The sequence below is a fragment of the Solanum verrucosum genome, unplaced genomic scaffold (genome assembly GCF_900185275.1).
Source record: "Solanum verrucosum unplaced genomic scaffold, falcon-dt-bn FXZP01000137.1, whole genome shotgun sequence".
In the NCBI taxonomy this organism is placed as follows: Eukaryota; Viridiplantae; Streptophyta; class Magnoliopsida; order Solanales; family Solanaceae; genus Solanum; species Solanum verrucosum.
This window is the reverse complement of record NW_026020405.1, coordinates 1,037,292-1,056,959: the sequence shown is the minus strand read 5'-3', so window position 1 is coordinate 1,056,959 and position 19,668 is coordinate 1,037,292. Positions and strand designations below refer to the sequence as shown.

General features: G+C 33.4%; 5 protein-coding genes across 5 annotated transcripts in view; 3 read left to right on the top strand and 2 right to left on the bottom strand.

The window, feature by feature from the left end:
- Nucleotides 1-11,283, top strand: part of LOC125840350 (AT-rich interactive domain-containing protein 2-like) — a 165,851-nt gene extending 154,568 nt beyond the window's left edge. Inside the window, exon 4 of the transcript XR_007443729.1 lies at nucleotides 11,274-11,283. The gene's annotated coding sequence lies outside the window, so the exon portion shown is untranslated. The remainder of the gene's footprint in view (nucleotides 1-11,273) is intronic.
- Nucleotides 2,671-4,674, top strand: LOC125840336 (L-type lectin-domain containing receptor kinase IV.1-like). The gene has a single exon (XM_049519298.1). The coding sequence runs from the start codon at nucleotides 2,671-2,673 to the stop codon at nucleotides 4,672-4,674; it is 2,004 nt and encodes a 667-aa protein (XP_049375255.1).
- Nucleotides 7,401-9,401, top strand: LOC125840312 (L-type lectin-domain containing receptor kinase IV.1-like). The gene has a single exon (XM_049519274.1). The coding sequence runs from the start codon at nucleotides 7,401-7,403 to the stop codon at nucleotides 9,399-9,401; it is 2,001 nt and encodes a 666-aa protein (XP_049375231.1).
- Nucleotides 10,602-14,087, bottom strand: LOC125840376 (laccase-17-like). The gene is made up of 5 exons (XM_049519342.1): nucleotides 13,942-14,087; nucleotides 12,783-13,027; nucleotides 12,543-12,671; nucleotides 11,217-12,179; nucleotides 10,602-10,732 (listed from the first exon to the last, which is right to left on the bottom strand). The coding sequence occupies exons 1-5, from the start codon at nucleotides 14,085-14,087 to the stop codon at nucleotides 10,602-10,604; spliced, it is 1,614 nt and encodes a 537-aa protein (XP_049375299.1).
- A 2,936-nt stretch (nucleotides 14,088-17,023) lies between these two features.
- LOC125840323 (laccase-17-like) lies at nucleotides 17,024-19,668 on the bottom strand. The gene is made up of 6 exons (XM_049519282.1): nucleotides 19,535-19,668; nucleotides 19,108-19,259; nucleotides 18,768-19,012; nucleotides 18,546-18,674; nucleotides 17,452-18,411; nucleotides 17,024-17,195 (listed from the first exon to the last, which is right to left on the bottom strand). Exons 1-6 carry the CDS (start codon nucleotides 19,625-19,627, stop codon nucleotides 17,065-17,067), a joined length of 1,710 nt encoding a protein of 569 aa, XP_049375239.1. The 5' UTR covers nucleotides 19,628-19,668; the 3' UTR covers nucleotides 17,024-17,064.

Here is a 19,668-nt window from a genome sequence, read left to right as displayed (position 1 = left end):
AATTAGTCTACACACGAAGCACGATTGAGCAGTTTCATGAACATTGAACAGTGAAGTAGTTCAGGCATGATACTACAGTGTAGAATGTAACCCTATACAGAGAAGATAATACTCTCTTTTCTCTTCATTGTCAAATTCTACACTAAATATGCATTGAGGACACGACAAGTCTATGCAATTGGTATCAAATGTATCGTCTCACCGACCTACTAAACTTCTATTCCAGAAAATGATTGCTAACTCTCGTTTATAGTTTTGCTTCAAATAAAAAAAAAACATGACTAATGGAAGCAAAATTAGTAAGCACTATTGAATGAAAGTTAAAAACAGTTCACTTAACAGTAGAACAAAGAGACTTGATTTACATTTAGGTAACAACTAGGAATTGAGGCATTGCCATGACTAATAATAACTTTTAACGGGTCAACGATTAAATCGATAAGGAAAATAAGTAAATGATAACAACTATACTCACTAAAAATGAAAGTCAAGAAGTTCAACAAGGCCTCTAAAAAAAACTAAAGATAGAAAAATAAAGATTTATTAATTAAAAAAAGAGTGTTGAAAGATGAAAGGAACCTCAAGACATTTAATTAATAAATATTCAAAAGTTTGACATAAATGTATTGGAAGATCATAAAACAACTTCACATTGAATAGACTCCGATTCCAATAAATGTTGGTAGATGCATGTACTCAAGCAAATTTTCTTTTATTTAGCTCATGATTCAATTACTACATTTTAAGTAATATTTATAGTGAATTTTCTACAAATTATCTCAAATTATTTTTTGTGTCCATTTTTACTTGTCATTATTCTAAAAATAAAAGACAGTGAAAATGCTCTGAAATCAAACAAAAATGTCCCCGGTTACTACTTTGATTTAAAAATGTCCCCACTATTACTTTTGAGCTAGAAATGTCTTATTCCTAATAAATTATGTTGTTTATTTTCTTTCTAAACACATTTTTTTCTAATAAAAATATTATAATCCATCATTAATTTTCATAATATAAGATCACAGTAATACATCATTAATTTTCATTTAAATAATGATAAAAAATTCTAATAAAATAGAAAATACTTTTCTAATTGAAGAGGCATAAGCATTTGCCTATATAATCTTTGATTTTAAAGTTAAATATAACTACAATAATATCATAAAATACAAAAAAATATTACATAAATTGCTTCAAATCACTTAAAATAAATTTCTTCAAATAATTATTTAGTCATTTGTGACTCTCTTTTTTTTTTTTATTACATTATGTGCCGCAAATTTTGAAAAAGTAAAAAGCGTAGGCTTCCGGGCATGTTAACATTTTGTTGTAACGTATGCAACTCATTAGTGAAAAGTAGTTAAAATAAACTGATTTTTATAAAATATAAGAATGTTATGTCTTTGTGGAATTACACCTATAATCAGAGGTTTCGAGTTCGAACTCTGGGTATGATCGAATGGGACATTGGGTGGGAAACCAAAAGAAATTTCACTGTGGAATTCAACTTGATTACGACCCAAGAACCACCATTTCAATAGTGCACTAAGGACCATTTTATTTAATAATTAAAAAGAAGGAATTACGACCATTTTACTGTACTTATCAAGGTCCAATCTATTTACGAAGTCAACTATTCAAATACACCCACCATTCTAATTTAGGCTGGAACCTTTCACGACTAATCTTTGAAGTTAAATTTGATTAGATGAACCTAATGTTTAAAATTTAAAATTTAGATACTCAAAAATTACATGAAAAGTACCATAAGTTGTAATATGATGGACAAGAGAGAGTTGATCGGATGGTAAGCACTCCTCACTTCCAATTTTAAGGTTGTTAGTTCGAGTCCCCAAGAAAGCATAATGTGAGAGCTCTTGAGGAGGGGTTAAAACAAATAGAGATGAGAGATAATAGGAAAATTAACCTTTTAAAAAAAAAAGTTGTAATATGATGAAAAAATCTATTATAAAATGTCATTCAAAGTTTTGAATCTCGAAAAAAGGAAAAGTGTATCATGGGGATAGAAGGAGTATTGCTTTAATTGTACTCTAGATTAGGGGTTGATCCAGAATTTAAAGTTTATGCATTTCTACAACGATCTTAAGTTAATACAATTAGATTTACTATCAAATATTTATGAATTTTTTAATACATATACAAAATTTGAGCAAATATTACTAAATTCTCGTGACTTCATATATCACAGGGTATATTTGCCACGGAGCAAGGTGGGGTGGCCACTACAGCCTACGTACATCTAATCCTCTCTTCAGAGCTCATTTGTGAAATGACACTGAGTATGTTATTGAAATTCAACTATGTAAATCTTATTCAACCAAACATGAGAACACTACTGCAATTGAAATTAAATTCTAGCCACTTGCCATTTGAATAAAAAGTCTGCAGTTGAAAATATAGACCTTTCTTCTTATGTAATCAAAATTTGAGTACAAGTGTGAGATGGACCAACTTGGTATATGGATGACTTTTTTTGTATTCCTTGAGACGACTTGGAAAATATTAAGCAACATTTTTGGACTGCTACAGAAAAAATGGATAAAAAAGATCATTTTTTTGTCATATCAAGAAATGTATAAACAGTTGAACAAATTAGCTTTATTTGGTCACAAATCACAATATTATCTCTCAATCAAGAAAATATTGGCAATGTTGTTCAATCTTGTCATACTAGTGTCTCTTTTCTTAGTTGGTATTGCACCAGCTTCTTGTGAAGTTGATGCATTCATTTACAATGGATTCCAATCAAAGAATCTTAGCTTGGATGGCATAGCAGAGTTTACGCCCAATGGCCTTTTGCTGTTAACAGATTCTGAAACTCAGGATCAGGGCCATGCTTTCTATCCGAATCCAATTCATTTCAAGAATTCAACTAATGGTACTGTAGTATCATTCTCCACAACATTTGTGTTTGCCATAAGGTCTGATTATGGAATTTTGAGTGGTCATGGACTGGTTTTTGTTATCGCGCCACAGAGAAGAATTCAAGGAGCTTTGGCATACCACTATCTTGGCCTTTTTAACTCAACTAATAATGGGGATAGATCAAACCATGTTGTTGGAGTTGAGCTCGATACAATCTACAGCGAAGAATTTGGTGATATCAATGCCAATCATGTTGGAATTGATATAAATGGATTAAGGTCTGTAGCAGTTGAAACAGCAGGTTATTTTGATAATACTGGCTTGTTTCATAATTTGACTTTGATAAGTGGTCAGCCAATGCAAGTTTGGGTGGATTATGATGGCAGCACTATGCAAATTAATGTAACAGTAGCTCCATTACATGTGGAAAAACCAGTTAATCCACTTTTGTCTTTGAAAACTGATCTTTCGCCGATTCTTGATCAGACCATGTATGTTGGTTTTTCATCATCAATTGGTTCAGTCCCAACACATCATTATATCTTGGGATGGAGCTTCAAGATAAATGGGAAAGCTCAAGAACTCTCTCAACTTCCTAATCTTCCTCGTCTTGGACGCAAAGGGACATCAAGATTTGTAAAGATTGGTTTGCCATTAATCTCTTTGGTTTTACTTGTTGTAGCAACCTCAATGGTGGTTTATTATGTACGAAGGAAGAAGTATGAAGAACTTCTTGAAGATTGGGAACGCGAGTACAGACCACAGAGGTTCATGTACAAAGATTTGTACACTGCCACTAAAGGATTCAGAGAAAAGGAGCTGTTGGGAGGGGGAGGATTCGGAAAAGTTTACAAAGGAGTGATGCCTATCACCAATCTTGAGATAGCTGTAAAGAAGATATCTCATGAATCAAGACAAGGGATGAAGGAATTTGTTTCGGAGATTGTGATCATAGGTCGTCTACAACACCGGAATGTAGTACCACTTTTGGGTTATTGTAGGCGGAAAGGAGAGTTACTTTTGGTTTATGAATACATGTCTGGTGGAAGTCTAGACAAGTATTTATACAACAAACCAAGATTCACCCTTGATTGGAGCCAAAGATTCAGAGTTATTAGAGGTGTAGCATCAGGACTATTTTTCCTACACGAAGAATGTGACCATGTAGTGGTTCATAGGGACATTAAGGCCAGTAATGTGTTGTTGGATGGTGAACTAAATGGTAGGCTAGGAGACTTTGGACTTGCGAGGCTATATAGTCATGGTACCGATCCTCAGTCTACTCGTGTCGTTGGTACTCTTGGTTACCTTGCACCAGAGCATACTAGAACTGGCAGGGCAACGCCTAGTAGTGATGTATTTTCTTTTGGTGCTTTTCTGCTTGAAGTTGCCTGTGGTAGGAGGCCAATAGAGCCAAGACAAGACGATGATGATCTGATTTTAGTCGATTGGGTGTTCTCTTGCTGGAATAGGGGTAATATTCTTGAGGCTGTTGATCCAAACATAGGGATTGATTTTGTTCCAGGGAAAGTGGAGTTGGTCTTAAAGCTAGGCTTGATCTGCTCTCATTCAGAGCCCTCGTATAGGCCAACCATGCGACAAATCTTGTTGTTCTTAGATGGTGTTGTGGCCTTACCAGAGTTATCATCACTCGGTATTTCATCAGCTGGCCTAACGTTTGACCATCATGGAGGTTTTGATGATTTTGTCACGTCCTATTCATCTTCAATTAATGCACATTCCCGCTCTCCATCTGTAACAGACTCCTTTCTCTCTGGTGGCCGATGATTCTTACATTAAATATGTTAGTAACTTTAACTTGTAAGTTGTAATCATGATTAGCACCTTATCTTAGTTTTAATTGAATCTCTATACTACTGCACCTCAAATAAGATGGAAATGCACTTTCTTTTTAATTCAAGCTTAGTTTTCTTATCAAATTTTGACTTCAACTTAGTAGCATACATGTAGTCAACTAATAATTGACATGCACTCACACAAGAATTTGCTTGTATGTTACTTCCATTGCTTCCAGTAGAGCTACCATTTGATTTATCAGTTACCTTGCTTGGAAGTTTAGGCAACTCGACGACAAGGATTGTCTAGTAATTTGCTTATCACAATTCCAGATTCATGAATTGACATGATCTGCTAATTGAAGTCCACAAAGTTGGCTTGTTTAATGATCCTAGAAATTGACTCAGGAGTTTTATTCAATTTCTCCTTGAGATCTATGTTTTCAGTGTTTACTAAACAAATTAAAGCCTCTCCCCAAACTCTATTTGAGTGGTTCAAACAACTTTTTCATTTTCGAAAAAGTTAGGTACTGAAAGTAAAGAATAGAGATGTTTACGTGGAAACCTCCTTGCTCAAGGGAGGAAAACCATGACCTGTCACACAAGATTTCTCAAAGCTCCACTAACTTCAAGCAACTCGTAAATACAGACTCGACTACTTACGATGAATTAAACTCTTAATCCTACACACCTTGTAACCCTCTAGTACAAGACACAAAGCAACAACTCTATTGCCCACTTTATCAACTAACTCTAGCTAATATAGACTTAAATAGTACATCCCGGCTAACTCTAGCCACAAATTCAAATCACAATAATAAAAGGAGACGCGATCTACAAACCTTTATGTCGTAGGAGTAGATCTACAATATGACAGCCCACAACACTGAACTCAAAGAACAACTGAAGAAACTACAACACTTGAACAGGTCCCTTTGCTGTGTATGAGAAAAGTTCTTCAAAACCTAGGAGTGTGCCATTGGTTAAGGACGTCTCCCACTGCAGCGCCTCTGCTGCAGTGCCCACCAACCACTGCAGGAACTGCAGCTTTACAGGTGTACATAGTTGACTTGTCCTGTGGGACGAAAAATCTTTGGACCAGGTCCCTTGTATGATAGTTTGTTAAATCATCAAAACTCAAAATACAACATAGCGTCAGGACTATTTTTCCTACACGAAGAATGTGACCATGTAGTGATTCATAGGGACATTAATGTCACGGACTTAGAGTCTGTGGCGGGACGTGACATTAAGGCCAGTAATGTCTTGTTGGATGGTGAACTAAACGGTAGGCTAGGAGACTTTGGACTCGCGAGGCTATATGGTCATGGGATCGATCCTGACCGTGAATTGGACAACCATATGTTGGCATTGACATCAATGGACGCCTAAAATCTGCAATACCAAAGCCAGCAATGGGAAATCCTTCAATAAGTTAGCTACTTGTGCACATTCGAAACTGAAGACATAAATGTTGGTTGAGAGTTGAGACCAAGTTAAATAAAATATTTATATATTATGCTAATTTTAAAAAATGTTTAACTATTAGTTGCAGCAAGTAATATGAAATTGAATGTTAAGATAATTGAACTAAAAAATGCCTCTCTATTAAATACCTTGTTCTTTTTAGCTCTTATTTTCTATTTTTCTTCATGTTTGTTGGTTAGTAAAGGTTAGTTACCTTATTAGAATTGATAATGTGAGTATAGCCCCCTTGCTTGTACTTATCTATATCTAGGGATGGCAATGGGGAGGGGCGGATGCGGGGCGGGGTGGGTTTAAGCCTATGTGGGGCGTGGCGGGTTTAAGGTTGCGTGGGGCGGGTTGAAGTGGGTTTTTAAAAATTGATGTGGGGCTGAGCGGGTTGCGGGTATATGTGATTTTATATGGGTTCAAACTTAATTTTAACTTTTTACATGTTATAAGAGTAATAGATCATTATTTATAAAGATAATTTCATTAAAGCTACTAAAATATTCAAGATAATAAATGAAAATGGTTCAATAAAAATAATACAATTTCTTACATGTTTCCCAATTGACCTCTAAAAAAAATAATTTTAAGTCACTATCCTATTAAATTAATACAACTTAATGAAAAAATGAATTTATTTTTATGAATTTTATTTTTAGTATCAAACACAACTAGAAAAAGAAAATATTAAAACAATTATGTGAGGCGGGGTGGGGCGGGTTGAAAATGATAAGACTTGTTATGCGGGGCGGATTAAAAATTTTGCGGGTTAAGCTCAACATGTACTGCCCCCGCCCTACACCGCCCCATTGCCATCCCTATCTATATCCATATCTTTTTATTTTTAATAAAAGACCGCTAAACAGAGCGACACCCTATCTAGTGGTAAATTTGCTAAAAAAAAACTCTCTATTCATATATTCTTTGCTACGTGGTCATTGACTTGACTTACTATTACCACCACCAGACTAAAATCTAACTTAAATGTCTTCATTGGTGTGAAAATAGTCACATATTCTTTCCACACAACTAACGAAAAAAAATGTTCCCTTGCCATTTAGTGTGGAAATGGAGAAAAATACATGCCCACAAAATTTGACTTCTTCAATTTTGTCACTTATCACAACCAAGAAATTTAAGTTTAGGACCATAGTGAAGAAAAAAAAATATGAATTTGTCTTTAAGGGTATTCATAATTATTCCAATTGTCACATCTTCTTATGAATTCTTGAAAAAAAATTAGCCATGTTTTTCAAGATTGTGTCCTTGATTGTGTCTTCTCTTTTTGTTGTTACAAATTCTGAAAACTTTGGATTCATTTACAATGGGTTCAATAGAGCAAATTTGAGTCTTGATGGCATTGCACAATTGACATCAAATGGCTTATTAGAGTTAACAAATACTTCTAGGCTACAAAAGGGGCATGCTTTTTATTCTACACCAATTAATTTCAAGAACTTGCAAAATGGTTCAAATTTCTCTTTTTCTACCACTTTTGTCTTTGCTATTGTGCCTTCTGTTTTGCCTGGTCATGGTATGGCTTTTGTAATTGCACCTGTTGGTGGTCTAGTAGATGCACTTCCAAGCCCATTTTTAGGCCTGTTCAATGATAACACTACTGGGAGAGTCAGTAACCATGTTTTCGCGGTCGAGTTTGATACTTTACAGAACAGAGAATTCAATGATATTGATGGTAACCATGTTGGAATTGATATCAATGGATTGAAATCCGTTGAATCGAAGACAGCAGGTTATTATTATGGTGTTAAATTCAATAACATGACTCTTGCTAGTGGTCAGCCAATGCAGGGTTGGGTGGACTATAATGGTATGGCTAAGCAAATAAATGTAACTCTGGCTCCAATGAATGTAGCAAAACCAAATGCACCACTTTTGTCATTGTTGTATGATCTTTCACCAATCTTGAATGAAACCATGTATATCGGCTTCTCTGGATCGACTGGCTCGGTTGTTTCAACACAATATGTTCTAGGATGGAGCTTTGAAATGAATGGAATAGCTCAAGGTCTTGATCTTGCTAGACTTCCTAAGCTTCCTCGAGTTGGACCGAAGAAACAATCTAAACTTTTGCTGATTGCTTTGCCAATGATATCGGCAGTTGTTGTAGTAATAGCCTTTTCTGTGTTGATTTACTATGTCGGAAGGAAGAGGAGGTTTGCGGAATTGCTTGAAGATTGGGAGCTTGAATATGGACCTCATCGGTTCAAGTACAAAGATCTTTATATCGCGACAAAGGGATTTGCTAACAAAGAGTTGTTAGGTTGTGGCGGTTTTGGCAGAGTTTACAAAGGAGTATTACCAACTTCTTCAATTGAGGTAGCAGTCAAGAAGGTGTCTCATGACTCAAAACAAGGATTGAGGGAATTTGTAGCAGAAATTGTTAGTATTGGTTGTCTACGCCACAGGAATTTAGTGCCACTTTTGGGTTATTGCAGGCGTAAAGGAGAGTTGCTTTTGGTTTACGAATACATGCCTAATGGAAGTCTTGATAAGTTCCTATATGACAAACCAATATGTGCTCTCAGTTGGAACCAAAGATTTCGAGTCATCAAAGGCGTAGCATCAGCACTAGTCTATCTACATGAAGAATGGGAACAAGTTGTAATACACAGAGATGTGAAGGCTAGTAATGTGTTGTTAGACAGTGAATTGAACGCAAAGTTGGGAGATTTTGGACTAGCAAGATTGTATGATCACGGGAGCGATCCTCTCACTACACATGTAGTTGGAACTGTAGGTTACCTTGCCCCTGAGCAAACAAGAACAGGCAAAGCCACAACCATTAGTGATGTATATGCTTTTGGTGCATTTTTGCTTGAAGTGGCTTGTGGGAGAAGGCCAATAGATCCACGAGTATCGGATGAGGACATTGTGTTGGTTGATTACGTGTTTTCTTGTTGGAGTAGAGGTGATATTCTTCAATCCATTGATCAAAATTTGGGGAATGAATATGTTAAAGAGGAAGTTGAATTGGTACTAAAACTCGGACTTGTTTGCTCTCAGACAGAACCAACAACGAGGCCAAGTATGAGGCAAGTTTTAATTTACTTGGAAGATATCGTGCCTCCACCATTGCCAGAGTTGTCATTGTTACAAAGTTCTGCCCATTATTTTTCATTTCCAGGTTTTGATCATCACTTGTCTATGTCTTCATCATTTTCTCCAGAGAAAGTACTTTCATATCCCTCCACCGATTCGAACTCTCTTCCATTCACTGGTCCATGATTAGAACTCTTTCTGTATTGCCTTGATGAATTGTGATTCCAATCCCAACAGCAACAACAACTGTACTTCAATTCCAAACAAGTTCATGTTAGCTATGTGAATTCTTACTGTCTATATCGTTTCAATTAAGCATGTAATATTTGTTACGATACAAATAATGGACTAATGTACACTTAGAATGATCCGATTTCTTTTGATCTATAATGCTGTCGACATGTATTGCTACTCCCTCTGTTTCAGTTTATGTTGCTTGATTCGGAATATAAAGGTCAAACTAACTAATGTTTGGTGTGAATTCAGACACTGATTCTTCATCTTTTTTTAAAAAAAATTACTCCTATTTAGAAACCACATAAAAAGTATATTGTTACAATGCAAATAATGAACTAATGTACACTTAGAATGATAGTTCTTTGATCTATAATATTGTTATCTTTTTTCCCTTCATTTTTTTTCTTAAAAGAAAATTTTCAGTTAACTATAAGACGTGGAGTAAGATGGGATATTTTTTTTTACCAACAACGGTTATGGTGTAGTGGTAAGTATTCCTTCATCCTTAACCAACATGTCTCGGGTTCGAGTCCCCTGCGTTTTACCCCTAACGTGAGACTTCTCAGAGTTTCGGAGTCCCAAGTCATGGATGGGAAGTGAGTTATTCTAACTTCTTCATTAAGCCCAACAATGACTTTTTGGGATATCATTTTCTTCACTGGCATCATATGATGTTATTATCAATTAAGTGGACCACAATTATAGGTAAGAGAAGTTAAATGCAGAGGACAGACTTCAATATACATCTTCTGACTTCTGGTATGGTATAACATAATACTTCCTTCGTTTCAAAAAGAATGACCTACTTTCTTTTTTAGTCGATTTGAAAAAGAACTTTTTTTTCTTGGACCGACCTAAATGCGTAGGTCCTGGACTGAATCTTTCCTCTGTAGCGATCAGGTAGACCGTGATCATGAATGAGGAATCGTAGATATAAATATCAAATTTCGCAAACCATCTTGTTATTTCATCAGTTTTTGTGTAATGTATCTTTACACTTCTAGAGCAAGCCTAGTACCATCAACAAAATTTGAAAGAATGAAGGTTACTCTAATAAAAATCAATAAAATGGAAAAAAAAAATTAACAAAATAAAGTTTCTGCATTAGCAAAAAAGATAAAAGATGTTAAGAGAGTATAATTTGAAAGATCAACATTTAGGAAGATCAGCTGGTGGAGGAGGTAACTTCTGCTTAGGACCTTTTCCATCATTTACCATCCAGACCATTTTCAAGCCCCAACTTGTGTGTACTTCAAGATGACAATGCATGAACCATACTCCTAAAAAATTCAAAAATATTATGTCAACAAGCTACCAACAAAAAGAAAATAGATATTTCAATTCAAACATTAACTTAATTAATGAGTTTATGTTTTGTACGCTGACAATGAAACTTTTTTTTGGCATAATACATAACAAACACTCAAACTTGGCCTCAGTTTATATATAAGTAATACAACGTAACTTTGTGAGTGCACATCTAGATACCTCAACTAAATACTCCAACTCGTCCTCACTGTGTCTTGTGGACTGATGTAGTAGCACATAAATTTTGGAGGTGTCTAGATGATGATTTTGTAAACGTTGGAGTATTCAACTAACACATTGGAGACGAGTTGAGGTGTCTAGATGTGCATGTTCAAAGTTTGAGTGTTTGCTCTTTATTTTTACATGTAACTTCGTATGAAGCCTCATATAGTACTAATAATCGCGTAAAATTGCTTGATACTATCAATGTATATAACTTAAAATCTAATGTAATACCTGGATTGTCTGCAAGGAAGCGAATGGCGACCCAACCTCCAGACGGAACACCAACAGTGTTTCTTTCAGCAGGATCAACAAAGTTGAAATTAGCAGGATCCTTGCTAGAATTATAATTTCCAAATCCTTGTCCAACCACAAAGAAATTGAAACCATGAAGGTGAAGTGGATGACTTTCGGCGCTTATAATACTTGTATCTTGCATAACTAATTCCACACTAGTATTAAAAGGCAACACCACAACTTTTGTACCTGAGGTAACAAAAGTATTGTTTGGTGGATTTCCTGTGTAATTGAATTTAAACGGCGGATTGACTGGAAAATCTGTTGTATAAACTCCTTTAGATTGGTTAAAATAGTGTGATTGAAGTAGAGCTACATTTGGCTGAACAAACGATACATTGTTAACAGAAGCTGCCAATTTAGTGTTATTTGGTCCTTGACATGTTTGATTCTTAGGACACGGATTCAATCCTAATCCAACAGTGAAGAAAAACTGTTTATCAACTTTTTTAGGTACATTGGCTGGAAACTTCGCATTGGCTAAGCTTCTGATTTTCTTGACAAAACTTGTAGCAAAAGTTGTGTCATTGAATATAGGGAGTTTTGGTTTCAACAGAGGAAATTTGTTGCTCTTTTTAGTATTGTTAGAGTGTTGATGATATTCTAATATTCCAGTGGTGGTGGAATTGTCAAAGGAAGCAGGACCAGTCGCGTAAGGCCGAGCTGACATGAGGAAGGTGGCATTAGGATGAAAATGTTTGGTTTTCAAGAGGATATTTGTGGTTTGTCCTGGTGTTATAAGAATTATGTTTGTGTTGAATGGTTTCACATAAACAGCATCAACTTCTACAACAGTAAGGTTATGATTTGCTATACTGAAAAAAAGTTCATCATTTAGTGCAGCATTGACTACTCTTAGTAGATATGTTTTCCCTGGTTTCACCTTCAATTTGAATGTATCTGCAACACATATGAAAGTAATTAAGTTGCTATTTTTACATAAAAATATGTGACAAGGCCTTGTTTTGTTGAATTTTGCAAGAGTGTTGACGATGTTAAAGATATTTATACAATCAGATCATTTATAAGGTAATCACAAGCAAGTCTCTATGATATGCACAAGAACTCATCCCTCAATATAAAGAAGTTTAGAAGGCAAGAATCATAAGCATTTAGGCACTCTAATGCAAAAAATACTTGTGGTAAGTAGACAAAGACTTAGTTGATACAAACCTATGAATAGGGAAACGTTAATCGATATAATAAGATAAAATTAATTAGACTATCAGTATATAAAACTTAAATTATTTTTGAAATATTTACCTTTAGCAGAACAATTGTAGAGAAGTCCAGGTAGACCATTGATGGTATAAGCATCAGAAATATTTGGAGGTCCTCCTGTTTGAAGGGCTTGATTAATTATTTTCTCTGTATCTGCCTTCCACCATTCACCTAAAATCCAAATACATTATGAGAATCACGAAAAAAAATTGACTTTCTGAGATAATAACTATTAATTAAATGACCATCTGAGAAATCAGTGTTGCGATGAGTGTCATATACCAAAAAGAATTGGGACTTCCTTGAAGGGTTGTGGAAAAGGATAAGCAACACCTTTCTTTGGAAGAATAACAATAGGTCCATAGAGTGTTACTCTTAGCCATGAAATGTGAGCATGCCAAAATAAAGTTCCTCTTTGACCAGTAATAGTGAAATTGTACACATAACTTTGCCCTCTCTGAATTGGGCATTGTGTAATATAAGCTGGTCCATCTGCCCATCCACTTCTTAGTTGTCTCACTCCATGCCTAGAGACATGTAATACACAAATATTTAGCTTTTGATAAATGAGTTTAACTTTTATGAATTGACAGTGCGATAGAAATATTTAGACTAGGCACATTAGAGTCGTACACAAGCTATACATACTATTTGGTGTTGAGTTTAACTTCTACACGTCGATAATGTAAAGGAATTTTATATTTCATATCACTTAAATGATAAGTACAATAATCAAAACCTTGTAATGAGATAAGTAAACATTCTTTGCATTGTTAGTGGAGTTGATTTCTCATATTGTCACATCATAGCAAAAGAAACATTTAGTGGTAAGAAAAAAAATATTTAGTGGCAATATTTATTATTGCAAAAATATATAGTGGCAATTGAATTAATGTTATTGCAATTCAGCATTTACACTACCTCAAAATGATTTTTAACGGTAATAGACTAATTACCGTTAAATATGTATTTTTGACAGTGATTTAGCACTCTTTGTAAAATCCCCACCTGGTTATAGTGTCACTCAACTAATAATTATTATCTTAGAAATCATTTTCTTTCATTGAAAAAACTGGAATCAAGAAGAAAGGTGATTTAATAGAGTCAGCAAGATCCGGGTGACCAGAGTGATCAACTTAAGGGAAGTTTCGCAGGTTTGTGAAGAAATGAGTTATTGTCTCTCGGCTCGGGTATTCCGTACGTTCACTTTTTCAGAAAGGCATAATTCTTTCCCAGCCGGCTGGAAAGTTATGACATTTATAAAGAAAGTGATTTGGAATAACAACAGCCAAAACGACTTCCTTTTGAAACAATAACTATATATCAATTAGTTTAGTGTATACAATCCTTTGATAATTGCTTAGTAAACTCATTTTGTAGAAATGAAAATAGTATTAAGAAATGAATTAGCTTCCAAATTGTAAAACAAAATGTTACATACCAATGAATGGTGACATTGTGTTGAACATTGTTAACAACCTTAATAACAAGTCTGTCTCCTTCTCTTGCAATAATTCTTGGCCCTGGAAACTTCCCATTCACTGTCACAATGTTCTTTGTTTGACACAATCTTGTCACATTTTGCATTTGAATCTGCATTAATCAAATTGAAAAAAAATAAAATTAAAATGAAACAAAATTGCTAATGCACTATGAAATAATTAAATATGACATATATACATTAAACTTGTAGTGCCTTGTAATCCCTTCATGCTTTGCAAGTGTTAGTGTATCAACTAAAACCAAGAAAAATACAGCCAACAAAAAGAGATTATTATAAGTCTTTAGAAAAGAAAATCCCATGTGTGTTAAATTGTTTTTTTTTTGTTGGTTTGTTTTTTGTTGAGAGATATTGGTGGGAAATTAATTGAAATCTTAGTTGTTTTTGGATGGTAATTAATGAATAAAATGGAAGATTTATATATATTGTGAGTGTTTGGTCAAATAGGTGGTAAAAATTAAAATAGGGGATTATTGACCAGCTATAGGGTGTTGGCTCAACCATACTTTTGAGTGATGTTAAAGTCTGATGATTATTTTGCTATATTATTTTATTCATACCACATAAAGTTTTTTTTAAATGAAATCTCCAAATAACTATATGCATGTATTTATGCTTAATTCCTTTTTTATTGTGTTTTTTATCCTCACTTTTTTGTGATAGTTATTCGTAAATATTTATTCATATCGAGTGTTTATATCAATTCAAGATATTTTATAGCAGGGTTCTCCCCTCCTTTTGTTAAGAAGAAATATGTTATCGCAATTCCAAATAATTTGATACGATTATATGAATATTCATTTCATTGTGAAAGAAATATGTATTAGATTTTTTATAAAGAAAGATGAAGAATATGGTAGATCCCAATGTACGTATAATTTTACATATAGTAGATATATCTTTAGAAGCACAAAAAGAAGAAGAAAAGGAAAGGAATAGAGACGGAATCGGAATTTGAAAAAAAAAATTAATCAAAAGGATCAATGGTATTTCCATTTATCATTCAAGTGTAACTCGAACCCTCAACTAACCTAATCATTCGAGCAAGCCTCACTAGTTGGATTTGAATTTATATGATCATGCTCGAACTCTTTTTTTTACCACAATTCATTAAATATATTGGGTACAACATCAGTTACTTATACTTATTTATTGAATTTTTTTATAGAGTTCAAAAGTCAAAATTTTTGAGTTCAGATGAACCTGTAACTAAGCGCATACACCCGTCCGGTGGAGTCACGTGCACTTAAAGAGGATTCGATTGAACCACTTTTTATTCATAGAAAAGTTATATTGCATTAAATAGGGTAAAATAATTATTTTATACATACATAAACAAATTAATCTTCCTAATTAACATAAGAAAAATATAGATTCAAAATCTTAGGTGTAACGTCTTCTAAAATATAGATTCAAAATACATATAAAAAAAATTGGTTAGCAAATTCTCAGTGGCGGAATCACATATACTTAAGGGGTGTCAACCGACATTCCTTCCTTGGAAAATTACACTGTGTAGCTAGATAAAATTATTGTTATATATATATATATATATATATATTAGCACTTCTTAATTTCTACGCGATTTTACTTCTTTATATTTTAACACTTTTTAATCAAAATTTTAGCTCCGCCTCTATATAAACTCATGGCAACATAAAGTGAAGAAAATAAATTGTTTTGTGAACCAGAAAATTGGCAAATTATAAGTTGCTAATAAGTTGCACTCATTCTCCAACCGTTAATAAACATAGGGTACTTTAACATCATATTCTGTTAGTTGCGGTCGGTTGTTCATTTTTTTTCAATTGTTGTGTACCTAATAACAACATTGATGTTTATTGATATGTTATTAATTACTATTACTTTGTTTTTAATTATATACAAAATTAAAATTAGATTAGAATTAACACATTAATGTGGCAATAACTTCCCTATATTGATATTATTTTAACTCAAAGTTTTATGCAATTAACTACTCAATGAGAAAATTATATTCGAAAATTTTCAACTAACGATGTCACGATCCAAAATCAAGGTATGTAGCTAGAACGGGAGAGAAACTAATTCCGGAGCAAGAAGGGGGAGGTAAATTGTAAGTTTTTTGTTATTTTAGTCGACTAACAATGAGGTGGTCTAAATGGATGGCTAAGTTAGTTTGGAGGGTGGTCATCTACACAGATGACTCGAGATCGATCCCCCTTCAATGCCTTTTGAGTCGAGCCTATCTCATAAGGCTTAATTACCTATTGTGCTTTAATTCCCTTATGTGGTTGTAGGCTATTACACTCAGGAAGAGCAAAAACTTGCAATGTAGAGATACAAAGGAAAGTGAGATTTAGTAATATACATGGAGTGTTTTAAGTATTAAAAAATGGATGAATTTTGCGATTTTGCTATAAAATAGTCATTGTGCTACACTTGGTAATATCGCTATATCAAAAATGATTTTTAGTGACAATTAATTAACAACAATAGCTTAATTATCACTAAATATATTTTTTAGATGCACTTACTAGTGACAGCTACATTTTTCATATTGTTTGTAAATGTCGGTAAATAACACCTATATCTACATTGGATCTAATGAACTTTTAGCATGGATAACACACGACATAAAAGTTTGCATATTTATTGTATGTTGTTTGTATATGTCTTGTAAATCTTATGTATGTTATGCATATTTCAACTGTATATATTAACATATAGTAGTATATATATACAATAATATAGAAAAAAGATAATATTGGAAGATGAAAAGATAAGAAGAAAGAGAAAAGGTAAAATCAATGGTTCAAAATTACAAATAAATTCTACCATCCTAAGTTCATAATCTATTTTCATGTGCTTTAAAGGAAATAAATGCCAATTACTTTGTATGAAATTCTTTTAAAATGATTCAAAAGGAAGGTAATAATTCTCATTATTGATTCCAAATTTCTCAGTATTTAGAATTACAAATATATTCTCTCTCTCATGTAATCAAATAATAAAAATAAAATGAAGAAACATTAAAGGTCAAGGAAAAAAAATGAGGTACAAAAATTGCATGAAATTAAATTCTCAACACTTGGGGAGGTCCATTGGTGGAGGAGGCAACTTTTGATTTGGAAGTTTTCCATCTTGAACCAACCATGCCATTTTCAATCCCCAACTTGTGTGAACTTCCAAGTGACAATGCATAAACCATACTCCTATTAACAAACAACATCATACATTATTAGCATATATATTCTACACTTTCTCCATTCTAATTTATGTGATGATGTTTGACTAAGTACAAAATTTAAGTCATAGATATGTATGCTATTATAAATCACTTTCATTAAGGGTATAGGTATCTCAAAGTTATATTGTTACCAAATATAAAAAATATGTCATTCTTTTCAGAACTGATTAAAATGACTTGATAATACTAGACTTTTCGAAAGCAAATTCTTAGATTGTTACCTGGATTATCTGCTAGAAATCGAATAGCAACCCAACCACCAGAAGGGACACCCACAGTGTTCCTCTCAATAGGATCAACAAGGTTGAAATTTGATGGATCCTTATTAGGGTCATAATTCCCAAACCCTTGTCCAACAACAAAGAAGTTGAATCCATGAAGATGAAGAGGATGACTTTCAAGACCAAGAATACTTGTATCTTGCATTACTAGCTCCACACTTGTGTTAAATGGTAAAACCATAAGTTTTGTGTCATTATTAACAAGAGTGTTATTTGGAGGGTTTCCTGTGTAATTAAACCAATGTAAAGGACTATAAGGAAAATCAGGTTTATATACACCTTTAGATTGTCCAAAAAAATGAGATTGGAGAAGTGCATTTGTAGTAGGTAATATGAATGACACATTGTTGATTGAAGCTGAGAATTTTGTACCATTAGGCCCTTGACATGTTTTATTTTGATCACAAGGACTTGTTCCAAGACCTATTGTGAAAAACAAATGTTTATCGACGTTTAGAGGTACATTAGCAGGAAATTGAGGAGTCGCGAGACTCCTCAATTTACTTGTAAAATTGGTGACAAAAATCGTATCGTTGAGAGATGGTAATGATGGTTTAAAGATTGGTAGATTTTTCAAATGGTGTTTTGATTTTGATTCATATTCTAAAATTCCAGCAACAGTAGAGTTGTCAAATGTGCCAGAACCTGTTACATATGGCCTAGCTAACATGTAAAATTTGGCATTAGGAAAATGAGGTTTAGTTTTGAGAAGAACATTATGTGTTTGTCCTGGTGTAATAATAATTGTATTTGTCTCAAAGGGTTTAACATAAACACCATCAGCATCGATAACTTGGAGAGTATGATTCGCGATACTGAAGAAAAGCTCATCGTTAAGTGCAGCATTGATCAATCGAAGAAGGTAAGTTTTTCCAGGCTTCACCTTCAATTTAAAAGTATCTGTAAAAAAAAAATGTATAATTATTATTTCAAAAGTCGAACAATCTATAGTAAATTGAAATAAATTGAGCCATCATTATACACGTGTACTCTATTTTGTGTCATTCATTTTAGAACAGACGAAAAAATATTACCTTTTGTCGAGCAATTATACAAAGGGCCAGGAAGTCCATTAATAGTATAAGCATCAGAAACATTAGGACCTCCACCTGTTTGTAAAGCTTGAGAAATTATCGCCTCAGTGTCACCATTGAACCATTCCCCTATATGACATTAGTATTAATAAATTTTGATAACATTAGACAAATTAATTAATAATAATTATAATATTATGACTTAAAATTAATTATAATTACCAAAGATGATGGGAACTTCTTTGTAAGGTTTGGTAAATGGATAAGGATTATTTTTCTTAGGAAGAATAATAATAGGACCATAGAGAGTTGATCTCAACCATGAAATATGTGCATGCCACCAAAAAGTTCCTCTTTGACCAATTATAGTGAAATTATACACATATGTTTGGCCAAATTGAATTGGACATTGTGTTACATATGCTGGTCCATCTGCCCATCCACTACGAATTTGTTGAATTCCATGCCTATTATAAGAACAAAAATATCGTTCTTATAGAATTTTATCGATTACTCGTTGAATCGTGTGAGAAAATAATTAAATTTTTTTATGTATACATACCAGTGGATAGAGATGTTATTTTGAACATTATTGATCACTTCGATTTCAAGACGATCACCTTCCCTTGCAACGATACGTGGTCCTGGGAATTTTCCATTTACTGTAACCATACTTTTGGTGTGGCATAGTCTTGTCACATTTTGCAATTTGATCTGATTAAATCCAAAATATGAAATAATTAACTTATGTACACTAACAATGTAAATTAAAAGAATTCTTACACAATGACAAGAAATAGTACTTTACATAATAAATTAATTAATGAGATTCGTAACCTAGAAAATAAGGATATTGGTATAACTTAATTACTAGTAACAACATGTTAAAATATACAAATAGTGTAACTTTTGTAGTAATGTCATTATGTATAAGTTAAATCCCATTATATAAAAATGAATGAAACTATAATAATTAATAATATGCTTACTTCAAACTTGTAATGCCTGGTTGCAGCTGAAACATTATGGAGGAGACATAATGCAATTATAGAGACAAGAAATAATATTCCAATAGCACCCATTTTGCACCCCAAAAAAAATGAAATCTTTTTCTTTAGAAATT

Bases quoted from the DNA above. Each gene is read 5' to 3' on its own strand.
- LOC125840323 (XM_049519282.1), bottom strand. From the start codon at position 19,627: ATGGGTGCTATTGGAATATTATTTCTTGTCTCTATAATTGCATTATGT. The intron at 19,260-19,534 runs GTAAGCATATTA...GGATTTAATCAG, and splicing joins CCAGGCATTACAAGTTTGAA to ATCAAATTGCAAAATGTGAC. The intron at 17,196-17,451 runs GTAACAATCTAA...GTTTGTTAATAG, and splicing joins ATTTCTAGCAGATAATCCAG to GAGTATGGTTTATGCATTGT.
- LOC125840312 (XM_049519274.1), top strand. From the start codon at position 7,401: ATGTTTTTCAAGATTGTGTCCTTGATTGTGTCTTCTCTTTTTGTTGTT.
- LOC125840376 (XM_049519342.1), bottom strand. From the start codon at position 14,087: ATGCAAAATGTGACAAGATTGTGTCAAACAAAGAACATTGTGACAGTG. The intron at 13,028-13,941 runs GTATGTAACATT...ACATGTCTCTAG, and splicing joins CACAATGTCACCATTCATTG to GCATGGAGTGAGACAACTAA. The intron at 12,180-12,542 runs GTAAATATTTCA...TATGTGTTGCAG, and splicing joins CTACAATTGTTCTGCTAAAG to ATACATTCAAATTGAAGGTG.
- LOC125840336 (XM_049519298.1), top strand. From the start codon at position 2,671: ATGTTGTTCAATCTTGTCATACTAGTGTCTCTTTTCTTAGTTGGTATT.